This window comes from Oncorhynchus clarkii, chromosome 23 (assembly GCF_045791955.1).
Source record: "Oncorhynchus clarkii lewisi isolate Uvic-CL-2024 chromosome 23, UVic_Ocla_1.0, whole genome shotgun sequence".
NCBI classification, from domain to species: Eukaryota; Metazoa; Chordata; class Actinopteri; order Salmoniformes; family Salmonidae; genus Oncorhynchus; species Oncorhynchus clarkii.
Genome location: NC_092169.1, coordinates 32,642,353 through 32,669,284, shown reverse-complemented (window position 1 = coordinate 32,669,284; position 26,932 = coordinate 32,642,353). Strand labels below are relative to the sequence as shown.

Here is a 26,932-nt window from a genome sequence, read left to right as displayed (position 1 = left end):
ACTTATTTATTTTTAATTTATTTTGTAAATATTTTCTCGACTCTTTTTCTTAACTGCATTGTTGGTTAAGGGCTTGTAAGTAAACATTTCATGGGTAAGGTTTACACCTGTTGTATTTGGCGCATGTGATTAATAAAATTTTATTTGATTACACCCCTCTGTTTCATAGTTTTACTCATGGGAACTTGATGGGAAGGTATTTTCATAAAATTAAATGATGTGGCATAATTGAATCAGTATTTTAAAGTAACTCATAAGCCTACTTACGTCAGTGGTGCGTTGGTCATGTTAGGTTCAGTGCGCAATAAATGTTAGGATCGACAGCGTCAACTTGTGGAACATTATTGCAACGTTTTCTGACACAACAAAGATGGCCACTGTTCATGACTGATGTGAAGAAGACGGATACGGAAGCGAACTCGTTTTGATTGCCCCGCCCCAGCTGATGAGAATCTGGGGGTCATTGTTATTATTTTGTTGAATAGCTTTTGCTATTATATTTTCAATATTGGTGGCCTTTCTTCTGTATCTACGTTTGCCAAAAACACCCAGGATGATTCCGACCGAGGATGCGTCCGCGAGGAAGAGGGAGATAGAGGAGAAACTAAAGCAGGTCGGTTTCAGGAAATGGGAAGGGAAGGAAATGGGAGAAATCTCTAGCTAGCTAACGTTAGATAGCTAGCATTATTTACTAGCAAAGCGATATTTTACTTTGGCTACTAAATGTTGTCCTCTCTATGCATGTTATAAGTGTAATTTGTTCAAATGAGTTTACAAGTGTACACTGCACAGTCATACCCGACTTGACCTGTCGTAACACAGCCACACAGAGGCGTTTTTCTTTGATCAGCGTTCTCAGACCTTTAACGTTACACTAGGAATGGTTGATAAGCAGATGTTCCAACAGAACCAAGCTATGCTGTATTGTAGAAATCCCTGTCACTATCCTGCGTCTCGGGCCGCTGTTGTCATAATTCGTTCATTCCCTCTATGAGTAACAGGAACAGGAAACCCTGTCCTTCATCCGAGAGAATATGGAGAAGAGTGATCAGCTGACTAAAGGGATGGTATGTTGCAGGTTGACACTCTTTTCCCACTCAATACTCAGAAATATATTTCATATAGTTGGTGAATACAAAAGTCAATGGTTCCTTTCAACTATTTTTTGACATTCTCATAATCTGTACTGTACACTTGAAACCTGGGCCTAGTAATTCCACATAAACTGTTATTTTACTGCTGACTCTTTCTGCAACCCACCACTCTCCCATGCAGGTGTCCATCTTGTCATCGTTTGAGAGTCGTCTGATGCAGCTGGAGAACTCCATCATCCCAGTACACAAGCAGACAGAGAACCTACAGAGGCTTCAGGAGAATGTGGATAAGACCCTGTCCTGCATGGACCATGTCATCAGTTATTACCATGTAGCCAAGGACACCGACAAGATCATCAGAGAGGGGTGAGAGTCAGACAGGGCAGACAGACAGACAGAGAGAGAGACTGGCATCTATTTAGATAGACAGCTGCACGCTGTTAAATAAAATGTAAATAAATAAAATGTTCACGCAGTTTTATTGAGTGTAACGTTTTGACCCAAAAGTCGGCGTAAGGCTATTTTTGCATTATCGCGCTCTACTTAACTGTTATCCTTGGATTTAATCTTCCATGATATGACAGTCATCATATTTTATTCAGCACTGTCCTATTGCTTCCTGTGTTGGAGTAGAGAGTACTGTAAGCAGTGCTGTTAACTACTAGCTTTTAACTACTAGCTAACAGTCCAGGCAAAATGTCTTAGCTTGGGATAACAGACCAAAGCTGATACCTGGTGCTATGTTTCTATGTTCCAGGCCAACGGGTAGACTAGATGAGTACCTGGCCTGCATTGCCAAGATCCAGAAAGCTGTTGAGTACTTTCAGGACAACAACCCAGATAGCCCTGAGCTCAATACAGTGGTACAGTACTCAAATATCGGACTCTCTCACTCGCTCTTGTTTTCTTGCCCTCTCTCTTTCTCCTTTCTCTCTTTCATTCCCCCCTCTCTCTCTCATCCCCTGTCTCTGTCGCTCTCTCTCACTCCCTCTAATCTCCTTCCTCACATCCTGTTATCAATAACAATACATTCTCAACATTAAATACTTACTTCGCTGTACTTTTTGCTATTTACAGAAAGCACGATTTGAGAAGGGTAAGGAGCTCCTGGAGGCTGAGTTCCGTGGTCTGCTGACCCGCTACAGTAAGCCTGTTCCTCCCATATTGATCCTGGATGCCATCACTGTAGATGAGGAGCTGGAGGTTCAGGAGGAGGTGACTCTAGAACACCTCCCTGAAGCCGTGCTACAGGATATCATCTGTATCTCTGGCTGGCTGGTGGAGTACGGACGTAACCAGGGTAGATCACCTACACTTTATACATTGTCACTGATCTCTGTCCCCAGTCATTTCTCCTTTAGCATAGTCCCTTGGAGTATGGACTCAACCAGGGTACTTGTACTGTACATGAAATGCACTCTCTCTTCCATTGATGTCCATTTCATGTTTGAAGGTGTCATCGGTTTCTTTTCAAAGGATGCTGATTCTATTTTATAGTACATAAAAAATGTTATTGGTCACATGCGCCGAATACAACTGGTGACCTTACAGTGAAATGCTTACTTACAAGCCCTAAACCCGTAATGCAGTTTTAAGAAAAATATTTTTTTTAAATAAAGAAATTAAAGTAACAAATAATTAAAGAGCAGCAGTAACATAACAATAGCGAGGCTATATACAGGGGGTACCGGTACAGAGTCATGTGTGGGGGGGAATGTAAATAGTCTGGGTAGCCATTTGATTATTCAGGAGTCTTATGGCTTTGGGGTAGAAGCTGTTTAGAAGCCTCTTGGACCTAGACTTGGTGCTCCGTTACCGCTTGCTGTGCAGTAGCAGAGAGAACAGACTATGACTAGGGTGGCTGGAGTCTTTGACAATTTATAGGGCCTTCCTCTGACACCGCCTGGTATAGAGGTCCTGGGTGGCAGGAAGCTTGGCCCCAGTGATGTACTGGGCCTTATGCATGACCCTCTGTAGTGCCTTGCGGTCGGAGGCTGAGCATTTGCTATACCAGGCAGTGATGCAACCAATCAGGATCCTCTCAATGGTGCAGCTGTAGAACCTTTTGAGGATCTGGGGACCCATGACAAATCTTTTCAGTCTCCTGAGTGGGAATAGGTTTTGTCGTGCCCTCTTCAGGACTGTCTTGGTGTGCTTGCACAATGTCAGTTTGTTGGTGATGTGGACACCAAGGAACTTGAAACTCTCAACCTGCTCCATTACGTGTAGACTTAATACTATTATATATATGTTATGTGGATTACGTGTTGAGGAGAGATAACACGGCAATAGGAGATTGCAGTACAGGTCACTCAGATGAAGCCAGTGTCAATGAGGAGGATGAGGATTCAGTCAGCCAACAGGAAGAGCAGTAGCAGGACGGTGGATAGGGTCAGATGAGATCCCTAACAGCATCAACCCATCTCACCCTCAGGAACCGTAAGTGGCAGAAACAGACTAGCTGCCCCTTCTCTCATGGTTAGTGCTATCCGGGATCCTTGGGACACCCCTACCATAAACCTAACCATACCCCTAACTTAACCCTAACCGTTTTCAACTTCAAAGGGGTGAGGTCAGAGTTAGGACGTCCCAAGGATCCCGTTCAGCACACTACATGATAAGTTGAAAACCTTTTCCTTGCATTGGTGTACTCAGAACCTACCACACCCTTGTCAATTCCATAATTATGGGTTTTATGGTGGTTATCGTCCAGTTTTGACCACTTCTTCTCTACCTCTGCAGACTTCATGATTATGTTCAACAGTTGTACTCAAAACCTGCTCTTAACACAGATGTAGATTTCATAACCATATTTATGTATGATAGTTGTCCTCTCCTCTTGACCACATCTCCTCTCTGCTCTGCAGACTTTATGAACGTTTACTTCCAGATCCGCTCCAATCAGTTGGACCGCTCCATCAAGGGTTTGAAAGACCACTTCCGGAAGAGTTCTGCCTCTTCTGGCATCCTCTACTCACCAGCCGTTCAGACCAAACGCAAGGACACTCCCACTAAGAAGGCACCCAAGAGACCAGGTCAGTGCCCTGCTGCGGCCCGGTAACATTACACTCTGCTGTGCCTCCATGATGATTCAACTATAGCTATAGTGTCACTATCACTCTCATCCGTAAGCTAAAATCATACCCACCACAAACAGGTTCATATCTACCACAAGTTCACAGAATGCATTACTTCATCACAGTCACCACAAACAGGAATATACACTCTGAGTGTACAAAACATTATGAACACCGGCTCTTTCCATGACAGACTGACCAGGTGAATCCAGGTGAAAGCTATTGTCCCTTATTGATGTCACCTGTTAAATCCACCGTAGTAAGTGTAGATGGGGGAGGGGAGACAGGTGAAATAAGGAGTTTTAAACCTTGAGACAATTGAGACATGGAATGTGTGTGTGCCATTCAGAGGGTGAATGGGCAAGACAAAAGATTGAAGTGCCTTTTGAACAGTGTATGGAAGTAAGTTCCAGGCGCACCGGTTTGAGTGTGTCAAGAACTGCAGCATTGCTGGGTTTTTCTTTTCTTTAACAGTTTCCTGTGTATATAAAGAATGGTCCACCACCCAAAGGTCATCTAGCCAACTTGACACAACTGTGGGAAGCATTGGAGTCAACATCCCTGTGGAACGCTTTTGACACATTGTAGAGTCCATGCCACAATGAATTGAGGCTCTTCTGAGGGCAAAAGAAGGTGCAACTCAATATTATGAATGTGTTCCTAATGTTTTGTACACTCAGTGTAGATATCAAAATAATCTTATCATACACTGTAATACAATTTCAGACAGCTCACACACTTAAGAATGTCCCTCTGGTCTGAACATTCTGAATCAGATGATTGGTTGTAGTTCCCCCTCTTGCGTAATTCTATTCTGTTTCAAGTGTCCTCCAAATCACTGAGAGCATGATTCATCATTGTCGTCACGACTACCGAGCTTCTCTAGCATCTTCAGCCTTATTAATGGACGACAGTGTCCCTCACCACCCCTTCTATGATTACATCCCAAATGGAACCCTATTCCCTATATAGTACACTGCTTTTGACCAGGGTCCATAGGTCCCTGGTCAAAAGTAGTGTGCTGCTGTATGTAAGGAATAGCGTGCCATTTGAGACGTAGACTATATGTTCCTGTGATTTTGCCTTCTCTCTCCTTGTCATGACCCCGACTAACCCCTCTGCTTTCCTCTTGTTTTATAATCCTCATGTGTATTGTGATGATGGTGATGACAGTCTACATCCCAGGTAAAGAGAAAAGCTTTAGTGTGTCTCTCTATCGTCTCGTTACCATCTCTTGCTTCTGTTAACTGGACACCACATTTCACCACAAACGAGAGTGCCGTAGTCAGTGACCAGAACACCGTGAAGTAGAATCATGCCATCTGACGTGGAAACAGTTATGCTACCACTCCCCTATTCAGCGTGATTGATAGTTTGTTGTTTTTGTCACTTAGGTTAGATGGTCACCTCCAGTGGGGTTTCTTGATGTAGTTGGATACAGGAGGAAGAGGCAGACTTGACAGAAGCATCTTGCATGTCTTTATTTTGACCTCCCAGTTTTGTGGTTTCTTTGGTGTTTGCCAGGAGTGTTTGGGGTTTTGTCTGTTTTGTGACTGCTCTGCAACCAATATAAAAAGTTATAAAGTATTTTAAGGTAGTTTATAGATGGTTTATATTGACTGACCTGAAAGCTAACATTTTCTCCATCAAAATCAGCCAATTGCAGAACATGAACATATTTATACCGCTTGATTTAGAAGTAATTTAACCACATGGCCTGCAACATCCGATAACTAAATGCTCCTATGCTATAACAATGCATTTGCTACATGGCTTATATTCTATTATAAATGATCAAAAAAATTGCTCAGTAATAGCTTACGTTGCTAGAATTGAAAACATCATAGGCAAAGCATAGGTTGAGGAATAAGGATTGTTTCAGACATTTCTACGTAGATCTATTTCTGCATCATTATTTATATTCTGTCTCCCACTTCATTGATATTACTAATAATGCATCAATTGCTTACTAACACACAAACCCAAGTCGTAATCGTGTACTGTTTTACTTGCTCTCTATTTGTTTGCATTAACTCAGGCTTTTGTATGAATCTATACGTCTATAAGATGTAAAACATATAACCATGTAACAATTTTACCTACCAATGCTACGCTAATGTTATAACAGTAGTAGTGTGAGTGAATGTCCATAATAACAATGCTGAAATGAATGTATTGTTAATTCTGATGGCTGTTTTGTTTGTGTTTGTATAATGAACCTAACCTTTACATTTTCTTTTTGTTACCTTGCTGGTGGAGTGTGCTTCGGCGCACCCCGTCATAGTGTGTTTATCTAGCTGTGCTGTAGTTCTACCTTGTAGTTGTATTTCTGTGTTGTGTAGTAGCGGTGCTAGGCCACGGTTCCCATTGCCCCCCCCCCATCTCTTCTCACTCATGATTGGTGGTGGTGAAGGGATGTGGTGTTGGTGTATCTTCATCACACTACCTAGCTCTCTTCCTCTCATCTCTCTTCCCCCGTTCCTACTTCGTTTCTCTATCTTCTTTTCTTCTCTGTGGACCCCTGGATTGTGTCTGTGTGTCACTCTGTGGGAGCAGGGACCATTCGCAAGGCTCAGAACCTTCTCAAACAGTACTCTCAGCATGGTCTGGATGGGAAAAAGGGGGGCTCTAACCTCACTCCTTTGGAAGGTAACGCACCCTGGCTTTGTTGTCTTCTCTTCGGTGTCTTTCTCTTTCTATCACTATGGCAGTGTACTGGGGTTACTGGTCTGTTGCTCTTGTCCAAGTTAACTTGTTGTTTTTGTTAAACAACAGACACACTGGCTGTTAGACGCTGCAAATAATTTAAAAGCTATGTTGTTTAATGAATACAAAATATAGTTGTAATTCAAATGTTTCATCTTCAGTGTAAGGTGAATGTTATAACTCCTTTTTAGCTAGCCTGAAATATACCACATTGAAATGTAGTATTTGGTAATAGAAGTTTACTTGCAACACGTGTTAGAACTGCAGCAGGTCTAAACTGGTGTGACTTCTGGCTTTCAAAGTCATGTAAATCTGGTTCCTGTAAAAGCTATAACATCCACTAACTATCTCAGACACAGGTCAAACAAACTCACAAATCCACTGGTCCCCCTGACCTCCCCCTGCCCCCCAACAAGGGTGTTCTCTGCTTTCCCCGCTGGGTGCTTGGTGGTCAGTATATGTTTCTAGGCGAGTCCCAGGCTTACCACTTGGCCTATAGGCCCCAGGAGTGAGCCTGGTTCCATGACTATACCCCCCCTCCCCCCACCCATCAGGTCACGATCATGACCAGCGGGTCAAACACCAGTCAGACGCCCTGACCGACAAGCATGGGGCAGCAGCAGGTGAGTAAGGGGGAAGTTTGCTCCAAAATGTCCATATGGGGAACAAGACACCCACCAGTATTCAAGCCCATGGGATGTGATACCAGGTTCAGCACACATCCATTGACAGCTATGGAAGCCAGTGGATATGTGCTGACAGTTAAAAAGTTAGCTATTATTGTTTAAAAAACCTCATCAAATAGTAGTCAGTGGTTCTTTTCAGCTTATATACTGGTCAGGTAATGTCATTATATCAATGTGAAGTAAATTCTCCCCTACTGGCATTCTCCATTTTGCTTTTGAAATACAGTGAATATAATTTTGAACAAATACATGCCCAATATTTATCTCCCTTGGGGGAAAAAACACCATTCATGGAAGTAGCACATCAAGTAAGCATGCTGTAAATACACATATCTAAACAGTCATAATTCTCAGTCAGGATTGTTGGTATTATTGCAACCTGCCCAATGCCACTGGTCCACCAAGTCTCATCTCCATCCTGTCCCCTAACTGACCTCACCATGTGCCCCTCAGGGAAGGATGATGTCCTGGACATAGAGATCGACTCTTACATCCACTGCATCAGTGCCTTTGTGAAGCTGGCCCAGAGTGAATACGTCCTGCTCACAGAGATCATCCCTGAACACCACCAGAAGAAGACCTTTGACTCCCTCATACAGGTCAGGCCTCAGTCAGCCAAGCCACAGGCCTTTATGACTCCCTCATACAGGTCAGGCCTTAGACAGGCAAGTCACAGGCCTTTATGACTCCCTCATACAGGTCAGGCCTTAGACAGGCAAGCCACAGGCCTTTATGACTCCCTCATACAGGTCAGGCCTTAGACAGGCAAGCCACAGGCCTTTATGACTCCCTCATACAGGTCAGGCCTCAGTCAGCCAAGCCACAGGCCTTTATGACTCCCTCATACAGGTCAGGCCTTAGACAGGCAAGCCACAGGCCTTTATGACTCCCTCATACAGGTCAGGCCTTAGACAGGCAAGCCACAGGCCTTTATGACTCCCTCATACAGGTCAGGCCTTAGACAGGCAAGCCACAGGCCTTTATGACTCCCTCATACAGGTCAGGCCTTAGACAGGCAAGCCACAGGCCTTTATGACTCCCTCATACAGGTCAGGCCTCAGTCAGCCAAGCCACAGGCCTTTATGACTCCCTCATACAGGTCAGGCCTTAGACAGGCAAGCCACAGGCCTTTATGACTCCCTCATACAGGTCAGGCCTTAGACAGGCAAGCCACAGGCCTTTATGACTCCCTCATACAGGTCAGGCCTTAGACAGGCAAGCCACGGGCCTTTATCGTTTCGGTTGCCTCTTTTTTTCATGTCAGATGAGGACAGTAATATCATAGCTCACTGTATGGTCAGGTCTCAACCAAAGACAGGCGAACAATAGGCATTTCTTACCAAGAAGAAGACTAATATAACATGATCTATGGTCTCCTGAGTTTACTGTGTCTGTGCAAATAACAAGATTGTTTTCAAAGAGAATGTTGTCAAATCAAAGTTTATTGGCCTTATGCACAGGATACAGGGTGTAAATGGAATGGTGAAATACTTACTTGCAAGCTCTCCTCAACAGTACAATACACGTTATCAAAATGGTAAAGAAATAAGTAATAAAAAGTAGTAAAATAGGAATGTTGACAGAGGCGTGAAGTACCGGCTCTGATATTGGCTCTCTGATATAATGTACAGTGAAGCTGACTCCTCTTGTTTCTCTGTCTGATCTCTTGTGTCTTAGGAAGCCCTGGACAACCTGATGCTGGAGGGTGACAACATAGTGGCGGCAGCACGGCGGGCCATCATGAGACACGACTACTCTGCTGTCCTCACCATCTTCCCCATCCTCAGGCACCTTAAACAGACCAAGCCAGACTTTGACTCCACGCTCCAGGTAATGTAACCTACAGGCCTCACTTAAGCAGATGTATGAATTAACAATAAACAATCTTAAATGTAATGCCAAAGCCAATTTTACGTTGGACAACAGAAAGCTTTTTGAATTAAATTGCATTATGATCTAATTTCCCTTTTCCCTTCATGGTATGAATCTACAGGGCACAGCTGCCAGTACCAAGAACAAGCTGCCTACCCTCATCACGTCCATGGAGACTATCGGAGCCAAAGCCCTGGAGGAGTTTGCAGACAGCATCAAGGTAACTACACTCCTTAGCTCTTTCAACCATACTATACACAGCTTGAACCCATTAACAAACTATTCCTAAACTATTTACAGTATAATATGTATGGACATTTTATTAGGACCAGCATCTCCTAGTGTTCTTGTAAGAGAGAAAAAATATTGAAGACAAATTTGTGTCTCTCTTTTCTATGACAGAATGACCCTGACAAGGAGTACAACATGCCTAAGGATGGAACTGTCCATGAGCTCACCAGCAATGTAAACCAGCACCCTCCCTCTTGACATACAGTCTGGAGTTTATATAGTGGCATATGTTGCTGTTAGCCTCTCCATGTCACATACCGTCATCCCTTACATTATTCCTCACCCTGGTCTCTCTCTCTCTTCCCCAGGCCATCCTTTTCCTTCAGCAGCTGCTGGACTTTCAGGAGACAGCCGGAGCTATGCTGGCCTCTCAAGGTAGGGAGGGCTGAGTGGACTGTCCTGTCCAGGCATCCTATTCCCTATAAGGTCCACTGCTTTTGACCAGGGCCCATATGGCTCTGTTCAAGAGTAGCGCACTATATAGGGAATAGGGTGCCATTTGGGACGGACTCCGGGTCTGCTGTTGGTGTCCACCAGCTTCTGTCTGTCCATTGTTTGTCTGTTCTGAAACGGTAGTAGTAGACCATCCCATCTTTGTCTGAGAAGTCCCATGTATCCACCAACTGATGTTTGTAATAGAAACTAAACGTCCTCCTTATCTCCAGTTACGTCACATCAGCATTTCTCTCCTCCAGAGTTCTTTCTGGCCCTTCCTCTGTCTGTGTCTATAACTTCCTCTAATGTGTTGCTGACTTGAACTCATCTCTTCTTCACCTCTTCCTCACCATCGCTGCTGCACTGCCTTTCTTTGCCTCTAGAGGGAGCCCCTAGACACTCCATATACTGTACTATGGACAGGCTGTTCCCTTTCTAGGGACTATCTGGGTGACCATTTCTAACATCAATGACCACACATATCAGCATTTGAACCCTTTGAGAGGGTAAGATATGGACCGTCATAACAAGACCAATCATACTAGCAATAAGGATGAAAAGGGGCCCCCACTGTTCGGGTTAGTCCCTCCTGCATCCCAGTACCGTGACCCTATACACTCACCCCATGCCCCTTACCCATAAACCACCATACTCTCTACCTATCGCTGTCTGGCTGTTAACAGTACTTTGCTTACTCTGCACTAACATATCTTTTCTAACCTTTTGCACTTTGCTTCTCTCATCTTTTCTGTCTTTCTCTTTTTTGCCTTGCCTCTGCCCTAAAGTACTGGGGGACACGTACAATATCCCTTTAGACCCCCGAGGTAAGCCAACACAAGACAGGTGCTTCACTACCAGAGGAGTAGGGAAGGACAGCGCCATTAATATGTTTCTGACTTTATGAATGGTCTCAGGTTTTTATCAACATGTTGTTTAGGATTGAGTTAATGGATGAGTAATGTTACACAAAACCCATTAACAGAAATACATCGATAGTATGTATGGGTAGTAGTATTGCATCCTTATATGATTGTAAAGACTGTGGAACATGGATCATGCTACTGAGGTGCTTACAGTATTATGGAAATTGCGTTTTTCCAGCCAGTCACACTCTCCCATATATTTTACATTTAAATTGTAATTAAGCTTTCGCCTCTAATGAATTAAGTTATTCGAACAGGAATAAAAATGACTATAATTCAAATCCCAAAAGAGATCATGGGAGATTAACAGAAAGATGATATGATATTATATCCCAGTTGAGGGATTAGCAGTGACACAGTGGATTATGTAACTCAGCGGTTATAGATATGTTAACACTGTTTTACAATCTGCAGAGACCAGTTCGTCAGCCAGCAGCTCTGAGTTCAGTAGGAGACTTCTCAGCACCTACATATGTAAGTTTAGGAAGTGAAGATGTGTATGTTAAAACGTTGCATGTTATAAAGAAAATCAAGAGCTTAATTAAAGGTAGACTTGGCGTTTTAATGTTGCCACGAGCAGCACTGCTGATATTGCGATTAACGCGATGCAAGATTTTGCTGTCACACAGAGTATCTGCGCATGTGCAAAGGTTCGCTTCACGCTGTTACAGGGTGGTTGCTACAGGACCAAAACAGGGGAGAAGTTTAACCTTCACCCTTCAACGCTCTTAGTTGTTGCGGAAATGAACTGCTGCTGTTTACATTGCATCTACGTCATCTCGCTGAGTCTACCTTTAAGTAAAGATACACGCTGTATGTAATCCATTTGTACAGTAGCTATATAAAGGACAGACCTTTGAATTGTTTTGGTCACATTATATAACTTTTCTCCAACAAACGTCCCCTCAATGACAATAAAGTTGATCCTATATATCTTATATAACTAGATGATTCAAATGTGCATACAGTTGGAACCAACCAAGCACAGTTTACGAATGTCCTTGGCTCTGATTCTGAATCTGGTTTGCTTCTCTCTCAGGTAAAGTGTTGGGGAACTTGCAGCTGAATCTTCTCAGTAAATCCAAGGTGTACGAGGACTCTGCTCTGAGTGCCATCTTCCTCCACAACAACTACAACTACATCCTCAAGTCCCTGGAGAAGTAGGCCCCGATATCCCCTTATTATCCCACCAACGTGCCTGCACGACCTCACACACAAACCATTTCCATTGATATCTTTCGAAACTACTAGTAACCCTATTGATATCAGCTACTCAAACATATATATATATATATATATATATACACACACACAGTAAACACTAATCAACAAACGCATTGCCACGGAGCCAAACACCTTTTCTAATGCAGATGCTCAGGCAGAGAATTGATATACCATAAAGCAAGAATATACTTAGTCAAAGTCACATGCTATTTTAACCATATTACCCTGTGTGTGTCCATGTGTGTGTCCGTGTGTCGGTCCCTCCCTCAGGTCTGAGCTGATCCAGTTAGTGACAGTGACTCAGAAGAAGGCTGAGAGTTCATACAGAGAGCTGATAGAACAGCAGAAACAGATATACCAGCGCAGGTAAATACATAATGGGCTGAAGGGCATCTGGGTACACTCTCATTTAGATGTAGCTACAGCATGTTCCTGAGTCACTAGCTAGTACCTGCACTATGTAAACTATCTCCTGTGATCTTACATAACATACTATTCTGTTTGTCTTGCTTTTCTTTAGCTGGTACAAGGTCACAGAGCATATTACGGACCGGAACATGCCTGCCTTCCAACCAGGAACCAAGGTGTGACAGTGTACATACGCATATCAAGTAAACAGAGTGTACAAAACATGAACAGCTGCTTTTTCCATGATAGACTGAATCCAGGTGAAAGCTATGATTGCCCTTATTGATGTCACTTGTTAAATCCACTTCGATCAGTGTAGATGAAGGGGAGGATGGAGGCTAAAGAAGGATTTATAAGCGTTAAAACAATTGAGACATGGATTGTGTATGTGTGCCAGTCAGAGGAGTATGGTAGTAGCTGCCAACTTGACACATCTCTGGGAAGCATTAGAGTCAACATGGGCCAGCATTCCTGTGGAATGCTTTCAACACCTTGTAGAATCCATGCCCTGACAAATTGAGGCTGTTTTGAAGACAACTCAATGCAAGGAAGGATGTACACTCGGTGTGTATACAAAGCATACAGCCTTGTTTGCGATGCTTAGCTTGCTGTGCACATTTGCTATTTTATCTGTACATGTGAAGTAAATGGCCTTTCATATGTTCCCTCTAACCAGCTGAAAGACAAAGAGCGTCAGGTGATCAAAGACAAGTTTAAGGTAAGATAACCAACAGCATACAGGTAACACAAAACACATTCAATCCCTACCAAGGATATACTGAGGATTCAAGAGTGATGAATTGGATTGGACTTTTTAAATGTGCCAACATATCAGTTAAAATGCCTTCAATTTAATCTCAAGCTCCATGAACGTATGGTTTAAACGTATCTTTATGGACTGATCCCTTGCTCTCTGTAGGGATTCAACGACGGTCTGGAGGAGCTGTGTAAGATCCAGAAGGTGTGGGCCATCCCAGACAAGGAGCAGAGAGACGCCATCCGCCACGCCCAGAGGAGAGTGGTATCCGAGGCCTACAGGGCATTCCTACAGAGGTGAGTCTTAAGCACCACCACTACTGTGACATCTGTGTTATTCCTCCTCTCTCTCACATATCGTAAAGGATGGTAACCATTGTAACTTGTAGGAAATGTATTTATTTTCTGGGTTCGTCTTCTGTTAGTCAGAACCTCGCTAAAAGGGTTTCCTTTCTCTCCGCAGCTCAGTTACGAAGGACGGCTGTAAGTTTACACAAAACATTGTTACTCATGAATGTTGAATTCCTTCACAGATACGCCAACATTTCGTTCACCAAAAATCCTGAGAAATACCACAAGTATCGTCCAGAGCAGGTGGAGGAGATGATCGAGAGGCTTTTTGATACCTCAGCCTAAGCCACGCCATTGACCACACCCGCAAAGTAACCATACCCCCAATCCTCATAACACTCAGCTCAACCTCCTGGGTCCCCTACGACTCAGGCCTGTTCAGGAGGATGTAACGTTCACATAGAAATGCATTGTGTAGAACAGATATGATTGTCTGTCAGATAAAATAGGGAATTGTGTCACCTCTATTCATTCTATTTATATCTGCAACATTTGGAAAGTTTTACTGAATAAACCCCAGAGCTCCTGCCTCCCCTGAGACACCCATTGCCCTATGGTGTCTCATACTTTATTCTCTTTTTTATATAGTAAAGTATTTATATGTAATTTTCTTGTTCTCCAATCAATGAGCATCTGAATCTAATAAAGCAAAGTCTGTGATTTGCGATGATGTTGTTATTGTTTTGTTGGTGGTGAGTAATGCAATTACATAACAGCACAGTAGCTACATATAATTGTCCAGTCAGTGTGTTGTGTACTAATAACTAATCTAATTGAAAAGGTATCAGATGTGAATAGAATAGAATTACCAGTTGTCACTTATTGTTGTCATTTATTCCAAATTATGGTTATTCTGGTGAAACTATTAGTTTCATCTTTGAAACCATTTGTTTCAAGGTATTAGCTTAATCTAGAATATATGTTCAGATTGGATGAATACAGCAATAATGCATGACAAGGATTGCGTGGCCGGATCTGTACATTTTATAAGATACTACTCTCCGACCACACCAAATCCTGAAATCATCAAAATGCTAATAATGTCGAGAGATAGCTAATGTTTGGATTGAGTCGACACATCAGTTGTAGAACTTGGAGATGGGCATTGGAGAGATAGATGCAATAGGAAGATTGAGGAGTAGGATTATTGTTTGAAAGGTAGATGCAATAGGAAGGTTGAGGAGTAGGATTATTGTTTGAAAGGTAGATGCAATAGGAAGGTAGAGGAGTAGGTTTATTGCTGGAAGGTTGAGTAGGATTATTGTTTGAAAGGTCAAAGCAATAGGAAGGCTGAGGAGTAGGATTATTGTCTGAAAAGTAGAAGCAATAGGAAGGTAGAGGAGTAGGTTTATTGCTGGAAAAGTGGAAGCAATAGGAAGGTAGAGGAGTAGGATTATTGCTGAAAACTTGGCCTTATTATTCAGCTCCTCCACATTAATACTAATACCCAGCATTGTTTGCAAGTGTTTCTATTTACGTTTTAGTCATATATCCAGAGCAACATACAATTAGTGCATTCATCTTAAAATAGCTTGGTAAGAGATCACAACACAATCGTATCAAGTACATTTTCCCCCAGCAAAGTATTTATCAGCAAAGTCAGTGCTAGTGGGAAAAGTTCTTGTTAAAAATGTTTTATGTCAGTTCTTGAGGGGAGTTTGTGACAGCAGAGTAGGCAATAGGTCTAATAGATTCCCTAATGAACATACAGTGCATTCGGAAAGTATTCAGATTAGAGGTCGACCGATTAATCGGAATGGCCGATTAATTAGGGTCGATTTCAAGTTTTCATAACAATCGGTAATCTGCATTTTTGGACACCGATTATGGCCGATTACATTGCACCCCACGAGGAGACTACGTGGCAGGCTGACTAGCTGTTATGCGAGTGCAGCAAGGAGCCAAGGTAAGGTGCTAGCTAGAATTAAATTTATCTTGTAAAAAACAATCAATCTTAACATAATCACTAGTGAACTACACATGGTTGATGATATTACTAGTTTATTTAGCTTGTCCTGCGTTGCATATAATCGATGCGGTGCCTGTTCATTTATCATTGAATCACAGCCTACTTCGCCAAACGGGTGATTTAACAAACGCATTCGCGAAAAAAGCACTGTTGTTGCACCAATGTGTACCTAAACATCAATGCCTTTCTTAAAATCAATACACAAGTATATATTTTTAAACCTGCATATTTAGTTAATATTGCCTGCTAACATGAATTTATTTTAACTAGGGAAATTGTGTCACTTCTCTTGCGTTCTGTGCAAGCAGAGTCGGGGTATATGCAACAGTTTGGCCTGCCTGGCTCGTTGTGAACTGTGTGAAGACCATTTCTTCCTAACAAAGGCTGTAATTAATTTGCCAGAATTTTACATAATTATGACATAACATTAAAGGTTGTGCAGCAATATTTTGACTTATGGATTTCACTGAAAGAATAAACATTTTGTTTTCGAAATTATAGTTTCCGAATTTGACCATATTAATGACCTAAGGCTCGTATTTCTGTGTGTTATTATATTATAATTATGTCTATGATTTGATAGAGCAGTCTGACTGAGCGGTGGTAGGCAGCAGCAGGCTCGTAAGCATTCATTCAAACAGCACTTTCCTGCATTTGCCAGCAGCTCTTCGCTGTGCTTCAAGCATTGCGCTGTTCATTACTTCAAGCCTATCAACTCCCGAGATTAGGCTGTCAATACTAAAGTACCTATTAGAACATCCAATAGTCAAAGCTATATGAAATGAAAATGGTATAGAGAGTAATAGTCATAGTAACTACAACCTAAAATGTCTTACCTGGGAATATTGAAGACTCATGTTAAAAGGAACCACAAGCTTTCATATGTTCTCATGTTCTGAGCAAGGAATTTAAACGTTAGCTTTATTACATGGCACATATTGCACTTTTACTTTCTTCTCCAACACTTTGTTTTTGCATTATTTAAACCAAATTGAACATGTTTCATCATTTATTTGAGCCTAAATTGATTTATTGATGTATTATATTAAGTTAAAGTAAGTGTTCATTCAGTATTCTTGTAATTGTCATTATTACAAAATATTTATATAAAAATTGTCCGATCAATCGGTATTGGCTTTTTTCAGTCCTCCAATAATCGGTATCGGTATCGGCGTTGAAAAATCATAATCGGTCGACCTCTAATTCAGACCCCTTGACTTTTTCCACATTTTGTTATGTTACAGCCTTATTGTAAAATGTCTGAATTTTTTTTAGCATCAATCTACACACCATACAGTACCTCATAATGACAAAGCAAAAACTGTTTTTTTGAAATTTTTGCAAATGTATTAAATTAAGTGAAAAACCTTATTTACATACATACGTATTCAGACCCTTTGCTATGAGACTCGAAATTGAGCTCAGGTGCATCCTATTTTCTAGTTTTTTTCTACACCTTGATTGGAGTCCACCTGTGGTAAATTCGATTAATTGGAAATGATTTGGAAAGGCACACACCTGTCTATATAAGGTCACACACATGACAGTGCATGTTAGAGAAAAAAACAGGCCATTAGGTCGAAGGAATTGTCCGTAGAGCTACGAGACACAGATCTGGGGAAAGGTACCAAAAAATGCAGCATTGAATGTCCCCAAGAACACAGTGGCCTCCATCATTCTTAAATGGAAGAAGTTTGGAACAACCAAGACTCTTCTTAGAGCTGGCCACATAGCCAAATGGAGCAATTGGGGGAGAAGGGAGTTGGTCAGGGAGGTGACCAAGAGCCCGATGGTCACTCTGACAGAGCTCCAGAGTTCCTCTGTGGAGATGGGAGAAATTTCCAGAAGGACAACCATCTCTACAGCACTCCACCAATCAGGCCTTTATGGTAGAGTGACCAGACAGAAGTCACTTCTCAGTAAAAGGCACATGACAGACCTCTTGGAGTTTGCCAAAAGGCACCAAAAGGACTCTCAGACCATGAGAAACAATATTCTCTGGTCTGATGAAACCAAGATTGAACACTTGGGCCTGAATGCCAAGCGTCACATCTGGAGGAAACCTGGCACCGTCCCTACGGTGAAGCATGTTGGTGGCAGCATCATGCTGTGGGGATGTTTTTCAGCGACAGGGACTGGGAGCCTAGTCAGGATTGAGGGAAAGATTAATTAAAGTACACAGAGATCCTTGATGAAAACATGCTCAGGAGTACTCAGGACCTCAGACTGGGGCGAAGGTTTACCTTCCAACAGGACAACGATCCTAAGCACACAGCCAAGACAACGCAGGAGTGGCTTTGGGACAAGTCTCTGAATATCTTTGAGTGGCCCAGCCAGAGCCCGGACTTGAACCCGATCTAACATCTTTGGAGAGACCTGACAATAGCTGTGCAGTAACGCTCCCCATCCAACCTGACAGAGCTTGAGAGAATCTGCAGAGAAGAATGGTGAAACGTCCCGAATACAGGTGTGCCAAGCTTATAGCGTCATACCCAAGAAGACTCGAGGCTGTAATCGCTGCCAAAAGTGTGTCAAAAACGTACGGAGTAAAGTGTCTGAATACTTATGTAAATCTTATATTCAAGTTTTATATTTTTAATACATTTGCTAAAGTTTCTAAAAATCTGTTTTTGCTTTTTCATTATGTGTAGATTGATGAGGGAAAAAAACAATTTAATCAATTTTAGAATAAGGTTGTAACATAAAAAAATGTTGAAAAAGTCAAGGTGTCTGACTACTTTCCGAATGCACTGTAAATAACAGCAATGCACTTGATGTCCCACATTTATATTTGACATTGTTTTACATATTGAAGCCAACCAGGGCATGGATGTGTTTTTAAATTCGGTCTTGATTGAAGAGTTTTCAGAAAGGGAGCATCTTGTTCTAAAAATCCTAAAAAAATTATGCACTGATTGAAGCATTTCATTAGAAGTTGCCTTGGAAACTAATACTGTGCGGAAGTATAGAGATTCTATCTCTCTATTCCCACATTTGTGATTAATTATAGGTTTTCTAAGGGGCCAACAACAGAATGTTTCAGTGAGTAGCTTTTTGTTAAAGGTGCATTTCACACCAAGTTCTTCTGACTCTTCTTTTTACAGAAAGCACAGATGTACACTACATGACAAAACGTATGTGGACCCCTGCTCGTCAAACATCTCATTCCAAAATCATGGTCATTAATATGGAGTTGGAACCCCCTTTGCTGCTATGACAGTCTCCACTCTTATGGGAAGGTTTTCATCTAGATGTTGGAACATTGCTGCAGGGACTTGCTTCCATTTAAGCTACAAGAGTATTAGTGAGGTCGGGCACTGATGTTGGGCGTTTAGGCCTGGCTCACAGTCAGCGCTCCAATTTATCCCAAAGGCCTTCCCCAAGCTGTTGCCACAAAGTTGGAAGCCCAGAATCGTCTAGAATGTCATTGTATGCTGCAGTGTTAAGATTTCCCTTCACTGGAACTAAGGGGCCTAGCACAAACCATGAAAACAGCTCCAGACAATTATTCCTCCTCCACCAACCTTTACAGTTGGCACTATGCATTCGGGCAGGTAGCGTTCTCCTGGCATCAGCCAAACCCAGATCCGTCCGTCAGATTCATCATTCCAGAGAAAGCGTTTGCACTGCTCCAGAGTCCAATGGTGGCGAGCTTTACACCCCTCCAGTCAATGCTTGGCATTGTGCATGGTGATCTTAGGTTTATGTGCGGCTGCTATGCCATGGAAACACGTTTCATGAAGCTCCCGACAAACAGTTGTTGTGCTAAAGTTGCTTAAAAGAGGCAGTTTGGAACTTGGTAGTGAGTGTTCCAACCAAGTATAGATATTTTTGCGTAGTAAGTGCTTCAGCATTCGGCTGTACCGTTCTGTGAGATTGTGGGGCCTACCACATCGGCTGAGCCACTGTTACTCCTAGACGTTTCCACTTCACAATAAAAGCACTTACAGTTGACCGGGGCAGCTCTATCAGGGCAGAAATTTGACGAACTGACTTGTTGGAAAGGTGGCATCTTATGGCGGTCCCACGTTGAAAGTCACTGAGCTCTTCAGTAAGGCCATTCTACTGCCAATGTTTGTCTATGGAGATTGCATGGCGGTGTGCTTGATTTTAAACACCTGTCAGCAATGGGTGTGCATGAAATAGCCAATTTCACTAATTTGAAGGAGTGTCCACATACATTTGTGTATATATAGTGTAGAAATGTAGAGGTGGCAGCACAGCATAAAGGACTCAACCTATCTTGGGTGTTCTTGTCATTGTTCTCCCACTAGGCATTTGGTCCTGTCCGGACCGGCTGTCTTTATTATTATTATTTTTTGGTGCCTTCATTTCGGACTGGACCAAATCTGAACCAATCATAGACGTCTATATTTGGTTCAGATTTGGTCTGTTCTTGACTGGGCATGATTTGGCCCAAATATAGATGTCAAAATTGGTCCAGAAGGGTGTTTGCCTTTCACGCCATGACCTGGGTTTGTTGTTCATCACGTTGGTGTCAGAAATGTGATGGCAGCCATGACCGTGAAACATCATGGCTGTTAGCCTAAGCAATATGGTGGAATTTCCTTCAACTAGCCCAGAATTCCACGGATCCTGTTTTAGATTTGTGGGAAATACTTTAGTGAACGAGTATAGGCCTACACTACCCACTAAGCATTTACTGACGGTGACGTCTTATTTTGGTCCGGATGTCTTTTTTTTTTTTTTTTGGTGCATTCCGGACCGGCCTTGATTTCCATGGTCATATTTTTTGGGATCGATTTGGTTCAGTCCGGACCGGACCAAATCATAGATTGCTATGTTTCACAAGTTTGGAAAGCACAGTACAATACAGTAGAGCACAACAGAGTACAGTACATTACTGTACACAGTACAGTACATTACTGTACACAGTACAGTAAACAAAATTAAAGTATAGTGATTGTATTGTACTCTACTTTACTCTAATGTACTTTACTCTACTGAACTAAACTCTACTGTTCTATACTCTACTTTTCTTTACTGTACTGTGTACTATAATACTATACTCTACTGAATTAAACTCTACTAAATTAAACTCTACTGTACCATGCTGTACTGTACAGTAAATAAAATGTAAGTATAGTGACTGTATTGTACCCTACTTTACTCTAATGTACTCTACTCTACTGAACTAAACTCTACTGTACTATACTCTACTTTTCTTTACTGTACTGTAATACTGTACTCTGAATTAAACTCTACTGAATTAAACTTTACTGTACTGTACTCTACTGTACTCTACTGAATTTAACTCTACTGTACTGTGATGTACTGTACCATACTGTACCATGATTCGTTCAGATTTGGATCTGGTCCACACCGACCAAAATTGGAACTTGTTTACCCAGCATGCTTTGCAAGTGTTTGTTTTTCCGACATTTACATTTTGGTCATTCAGCAGCCGCTCTTATCCATATCGACTGACAATCAGTGCATTCAACCAACGCAGGCAAAAGAACAACATATACAGTCATAGCAAGATAATAAAAAAATCTGTAATCGTTACTAAGATTATTATTGTAGTTAAAGTAGTCTGTTGGTTAATTCAATGCCAGTTTTAAAGCTTATGAGAAATGTAACATAAGTGCATGTGACAGATGGGAGCAATCATAAATATTCTGTTGCACTCTTCATTTGGCTCCTCTTTCCTATATTAAGAGACATGAAAAATTATTATTGTGATATAATATTTACTTTATTGAGAATGTATGTGCAGTTGAAATTTGTCCATTAAATCAATGACCGAAAAATACAAATATTTGACGAGGTATTTTCAACGTCTGTATAAGACATCTCTTCGATGTCCGTAAAATATGTATTTTCAACAGACATTTAAGACGCATTTTCAACGTCTGTATAAGACATCTCTTCGATGTCCGTAAAATATGTATTTTCAACGTCTGTATAAGACATCTCTTCGATGTCCGTAAAATATGTATTTTCAACGTCTGTATAAGACATCTCTTCGATGTCCGTAAAATATGTATTTTCAACAGACATTTAAGACATATTTTCAATGTCCGGAAAATACGTATTTTTGATGTCCGGATAAGACGTCTTCTAGCCTTTCAATCAGCGCCTGAAATGCACGATGTCAACATCTGGAAAATATGTATTTTCAATGTTATTTTGGGCTCTCTAATTCAGAAACTAAAGTGTGCCTCATCTGACCCATTTTACAGAGGGCACTACTACTCTGAGACTATCTTGCGAATATGGGCCCTGATCACGGCTCCTCTATCAGACCCTATTAGGATAATCAGGCCAAGGGGGGCCTGACACTGAAGGTAGGTAGAACCCTCCGTTAATTCCGTTCTGAGGCACAACACTCCATTCACTACCCCTGTCGGAAACAAAGGCTGAATCCCACATGGCACCCTATTACCTACAAAGGGCCCATAGGGCTCTGGTCAAAAGTAGTGCACTAGGGAATAGGGTGCGATTTGGACATAGTCAGAACCCTCAGTTCACTACCCCCCTCTATGATGGAGAATGGAGAGACCTGGGTATAATGAGTCTCAGCAGGATGTCCTCAGTCTTTATCATGCAATTGTTCTACAACAACACAACTCTCCATTATGCCTTATTGTGTTATCAGAATCATTCCTAACTCAATGTACCATTATTAGGTCTCTTCACCTTCTTTGAACACATCAGCAGGCTACTGGAGAGAGCTGAACAACATCCATGTTCACAACACACACATGCTGTAAAGATGTAAGCTCATGCATGCAAAAACTCTAAACACGCTGATCAACTCACATCATTATTCATTACGCAATGGCACCCTATTGACGACTAAATTGGGTACGGCTTGCTACTTGCAACAGCAGTACTTTTCTGAAAGTGTCTTCAATCAGATGAAATGTACGCAATGAGAAAAACCTTGAGACAACAATGACAACAACAACAAAAACACATTAAAGAGCAGAAGTCGAGCCGGAATCTGTCCCAACAATAAGTCAAAGGTCTCAACTTATAATCAAAGGTAACACCAGCCCTGCTCCTGGAAGTAAACACTCCATAAACACAATTACTGGTACTTTTTTTGAGACTCTTCTATTAGACAAAAAGTATTATTCCTCATTGTAACTCCTGGAAACAAGTGACAATGACTCAGCTTGTTGATGGATACTGGAGAAGGTCATTCCTGTCATACTGGTAACTACATTACCATGCTGAGAAACGGAATCAACAAGGCTTTAATTGGTGAACTCAGGAAGACTGTGAATAAGAAGGGTGAAGCTTCACAAAGTGAACATACAGAAAGAAAGGAACTTTGGTGACCCCTTATTCTTCAGACTCCAGGCAGACTCAAGTCAAGTTAAATACTTCTGGTTATAACCTTCCAAACTTTTAAAAGTAAATTTGTAGATAAACATCTCACTGCATGAAAGCAGTTTCTGGGTGATATTCAAACTGCTATACTCACAAGGTCCTGAGTGGTATTTTCCCATGTGAGTGTGTGGATTCCTGCGCACTCCTGCGCATCCAAGAACACTTGTGTGATACGGATATTTCTGGGATAGGAAATTCCTGATTATGCATTAAAAAGTTTCTAGAAATTTCCAGACTGTGCATGTCACGTAAACTCTCAACGGCTGCAGGTGCGTGCCTCTACTTCTTCATGTGTTGGAAGAGAAGCCCAGGGAACAGCCAACACTCTGTGTCTCCTTATTTATCCTGTTTTCAGCTTTGTAACATTTATAAGCATTGATTCCTTTTCAAAATGTATAGACAACAGGTATATCTAAACTTTTCTGGTTATTTTTATGTATAATTTAAGTGTTTTGACCGAGTGAAAAATGTGTGACATTTTCCAATTTATATGATTGTAGCCAAGCTAAGCTAGCTAACTTTGTTTGTAAATGAATGAGAACAAGATGGCGTCTCAGATGTTTTTTATTTTTATTTTTCTATTATAAACAGAAGATGCTGGAGGAAAAAAGTATCTAAATCCACAGTAAAACAAGTCCTATATCGACATAACCTGAAAGGCCACTCAGCAAGGAAGAAGCCACTGCTCCAAAACAGACATAAAAAAGCCAGACTACCATTTGTAACCAACCGCACATGGGCACAAAAAAATTATTTTTTGGAGAAATGTCCTCTGGTCTGATGAAACAAAAATAGAACTGTTTGGCCATAATGACCATCGTTATGTTTGGAGGAAAAAGGGGGGGGGCTTGCAAGTCGAAGAACACCATCCCAACCGTGAAGCACGTGGGTGGCAGCATCATGTTGTGTGGGTGTTTTGCTGCAGGAGGGACCGGTTCACTTCACAAAATAGATGGCATCATGAGGCAGGAAAATGATGTGTATATATTGAAGCATCATCTCAAGATATCTGTCAGGAAGTTAAAGCTTGGTCGCAAATGGATCTTCCAAATGGACAATGACCCCAAGCATACTTCCAAAGTTGTGGCAAAATGGCTTAAGGACAACAAAGTAAGGTATTGGATTGGCCATCACAAAGCCCTGACCTCAATCCCATAGACAATTTGAGGGCAGAACTGAAAAAGCGTGTGCGAACAAGGAGGCCTACAAACCTGACTCAGTTACACCAGCTCTGTCAGGAGGAATGGGCCTTGTACAAGATCTTCAGTTTCTTGGCAATTTCTAACATGGAATAGCCTTAATTTCTCAGAACAAGAATAGACTGACGAGTTTCAGAAGAAAGCTATTTGTTTCTGGCCATTTTGAGCCTGTAATCCAACCCACAAAATATTGATGCTCCATATACTCAACTAGTCTAAAGAAGGACAGTTTTTTTGCTTCTTTAATATATATATATATATATATTTTTTATATATCTTTTATTTTTGCAATTTCCAATTAAAAACATTAAAAACAAAAGTGAAAAGATATTAGACAACGATAGGACAAAGTGACAGTAACAGACGAGCATAACAAAAAAATAATAAGAATGATAATTATATATACAAACATACAATAAGAAAAAAATAATAACGAGACATTGGATCACCTGACGTAGGCTACATATTATACATTACGTGTGAAACATTATGTGAGGATTATATATAGATTCAATCAATGAGATGTGGGGGGTGATTCTCCATATAGTCAATAAAAGGTTGACAAATTCTGTCATATATCTTTAACTTATTCCTCAAGCAGTAAGTGATTTTCTCCAAAGGGATACAACTATTAACTTCCGATAGCCACATTGCAACTGGCAGGGAGGAATCCAATTTCCATTTCAAGGCAATACATTTCTTGGCAATCGCTAGCAATATTTCTGTTAGCTTTATAGTATGGCTTTGCCTAAGATTGGTGTTAGTAAAGTTACCCAGTAGACAGACCTCCGGGTCTAAAGGGAATGCAACCCCGTGAATTGAGGATACGGTATCGCATATCCCCTGCCAGAAACCGTGTAGTTTTGAACACTGCCAAGTGGAATGGAGGAATGTTCCTTCATCTGAGCCACATCTAAAACATAGGGAGGAGATATCTGGGTAGAACTTGTGCAATCTAGATGGGGTGATATAGAGCTGATGGAGGAAATTAAACTGGATCAGTCTGTATCTGGAGGTCAATGTGGATGTAACACCATCCCTGCATAGGTCACTCCATAGATCCTCATCAAGATCAATACCCAGATCTTTTTCCGATCTAAGTCGGGGTTTATCTAGCCCAGGCAGTGTTAGTCTTGACATAAGAGCATCGTATACATGGGAAATGGTCTTGAACAGTGGTTGGTCTGCGTGGCAGAGTTGTTCAATAGGTGACATCTTAGGTAGGTTCCATTGTCCCTTGAGAGTCACCCTAATAAAGTTTCGTAGTTGTAGGTAGCTAAAGAAGTCCCTGTTAGGCAAGTGGTATTTCTGTTTCAGCTGATCAAAAGACATAAGAACTCCCTCCTCGTGACAATGTTCCAGAAGAGTGATCCCCTTATCAGACCATGGCACGCCCAATTTTTCAGTTTTTGATTTGTTAAAAAAGTTTGAAATATCCAATAAATGTCGTTCCACTTCATGATTGTGTCCCACTTGTTGTTGATTCTTCACAAAAAAATACAGTTTTATATCTTTATGTTTGAAGCCTGAAATGTGGCAAAAGGTCGCAAAGTTCAAGGGGGCCGAATACTTTCGCAAGGCACTGTATGTGTTCAGAATATTATATTTCAGTTTTTTATTTACCAAAAGCCTGTATAGATCTTTAGTCGGGCCTCTTTGGTAGGTTTTCTCTAGCTCGGAGATTTCAGATTCAAGGGCACTCAGTTCCGCACCGTGTTTTCTCTTCAGCCCTTTAGTATAGGAAATAATCTGTCCCCTCAGATAGGCCTTCAATGTGTCCCAAAGAATGAAGCTGTCAGGAGCAGAGGGTTTGTTTGTCAAAGTACAAATATTGATCTGCTCTTTGATGAATGCACAAAATTCAGGTTGCTTTAGGAGTGTAGAATTTAGTCTCCATCTATATGCTCCATTTACCTTGGTAGGAATGGAGATTGATAATACCAGAGGAGAATGGTCACTAAGCAATCTGGGGAGATACTCGACATCTAACACTCTATGAAACAGTTCTGTCGAAAGTAAAAAGTTATCTATGCGTGTGTGTGTCTTGTGTGGGTGTGAATAAAAAGAGTAGTCCCTATCCTGTGGGTGCAACTGTCTCCAGATGTCTAGTAAATTAGATCTTTCATGAATGACATGGTGAGCTTGCCGGCTTTGGTAAGAAGTGAGGGTTTATCAGAAGACCTATCAAGAACTGTATCTAAGCAAAAATTAACATCTCCTCCAACCAGTTGCCATCCTGGTGGTGCTTGAGCAACCTGAAGGAAGACATTCTGAATAAACATATGGTCATCGAAGTTAGGAGCATAAATATTCAATAGGGTCCAAGACTCTGAAAACATATGCCCCTGCACCAAAACAAACCTGCCAAAGGGATCAGAGATGGTGTTGTTGACGCAGAAGGGGATGTGTCTACTTATCAAAATTGCAGTTCCTCTTGCTTTGGAGTTAAAAGAGGATGCAAAAACTTGTCCTACCCATTCCCTCTTCAATTTCTTGTGTTCGCTGGCTGTAAGATGTGTTTCTTGTAAAAACACAATGTCAGCCTTTAATTTCTTAAGGTATGTATAGACTCTTTTCCT

General features: G+C 41.5%; 1 protein-coding gene across 10 annotated transcripts; it reads left to right on the top strand.

Annotated features, from left to right (window-relative positions):
* The first annotated feature begins 358 nt into the window (after window positions 1–358).
* LOC139381077 (exocyst complex component 7) lies at window positions 359–14,487 on the top strand. 10 transcript variants are annotated; one of them, XM_071124308.1, is made up of 21 exons: window positions 413–613; window positions 1,002–1,067; window positions 1,276–1,460; window positions 1,852–1,957; window positions 2,172–2,394; window positions 3,962–4,129; window positions 5,345–5,356; window positions 7,432–7,500; window positions 8,017–8,162; window positions 9,241–9,393; window positions 9,557–9,655; window positions 9,838–9,900; window positions 10,035–10,101; window positions 10,947–10,985; window positions 11,499–11,558; window positions 12,124–12,244; window positions 12,579–12,674; window positions 12,829–12,892; window positions 13,393–13,434; window positions 13,636–13,769; window positions 14,006–14,347. In XM_071124308.1, exons 1-21 carry the CDS (start codon window positions 554–556, stop codon window positions 14,106–14,108), a joined length of 2,076 nt encoding a protein of 691 aa, XP_070980409.1. In that variant the 5' UTR covers window positions 413–553; the 3' UTR covers window positions 14,109–14,347. The 10 variants fall into 10 exon arrangements, with proteins under 10 accessions (XP_070980412.1, XP_070980409.1, XP_070980406.1 ...); XM_071124305.1 differs by lacking the exon at window positions 7,432–7,500 and adding an exon at window positions 6,728–6,820; XM_071124306.1 differs by lacking the exons at window positions 5,345–5,356; window positions 7,432–7,500 and adding an exon at window positions 6,728–6,820 and having other exon boundaries at window positions 14,006–14,487.
* Window positions 14,488–26,932: the final 12,445 nt, after the last annotated feature.

Coding starts and splice junctions, on each gene's coding strand:
- LOC139381077 (XM_071124305.1), top strand. CDS start 554: ATGATTCCGACCGAGGATGCGTCCGCGAGGAAGAGGGAGATAGAGGAG. Junction 1,958..2,171: donor GCCCTGAGCTCAATACAGTG/GTACAGTACTCA, acceptor TGCTATTTACAG/AAAGCACGATTTGAGAAGGG. Junction 2,395..3,961: donor GGAGTACGGACGTAACCAGG/GTAGATCACCTA, acceptor TCTGCTCTGCAG/ACTTTATGAACGTTTACTTC.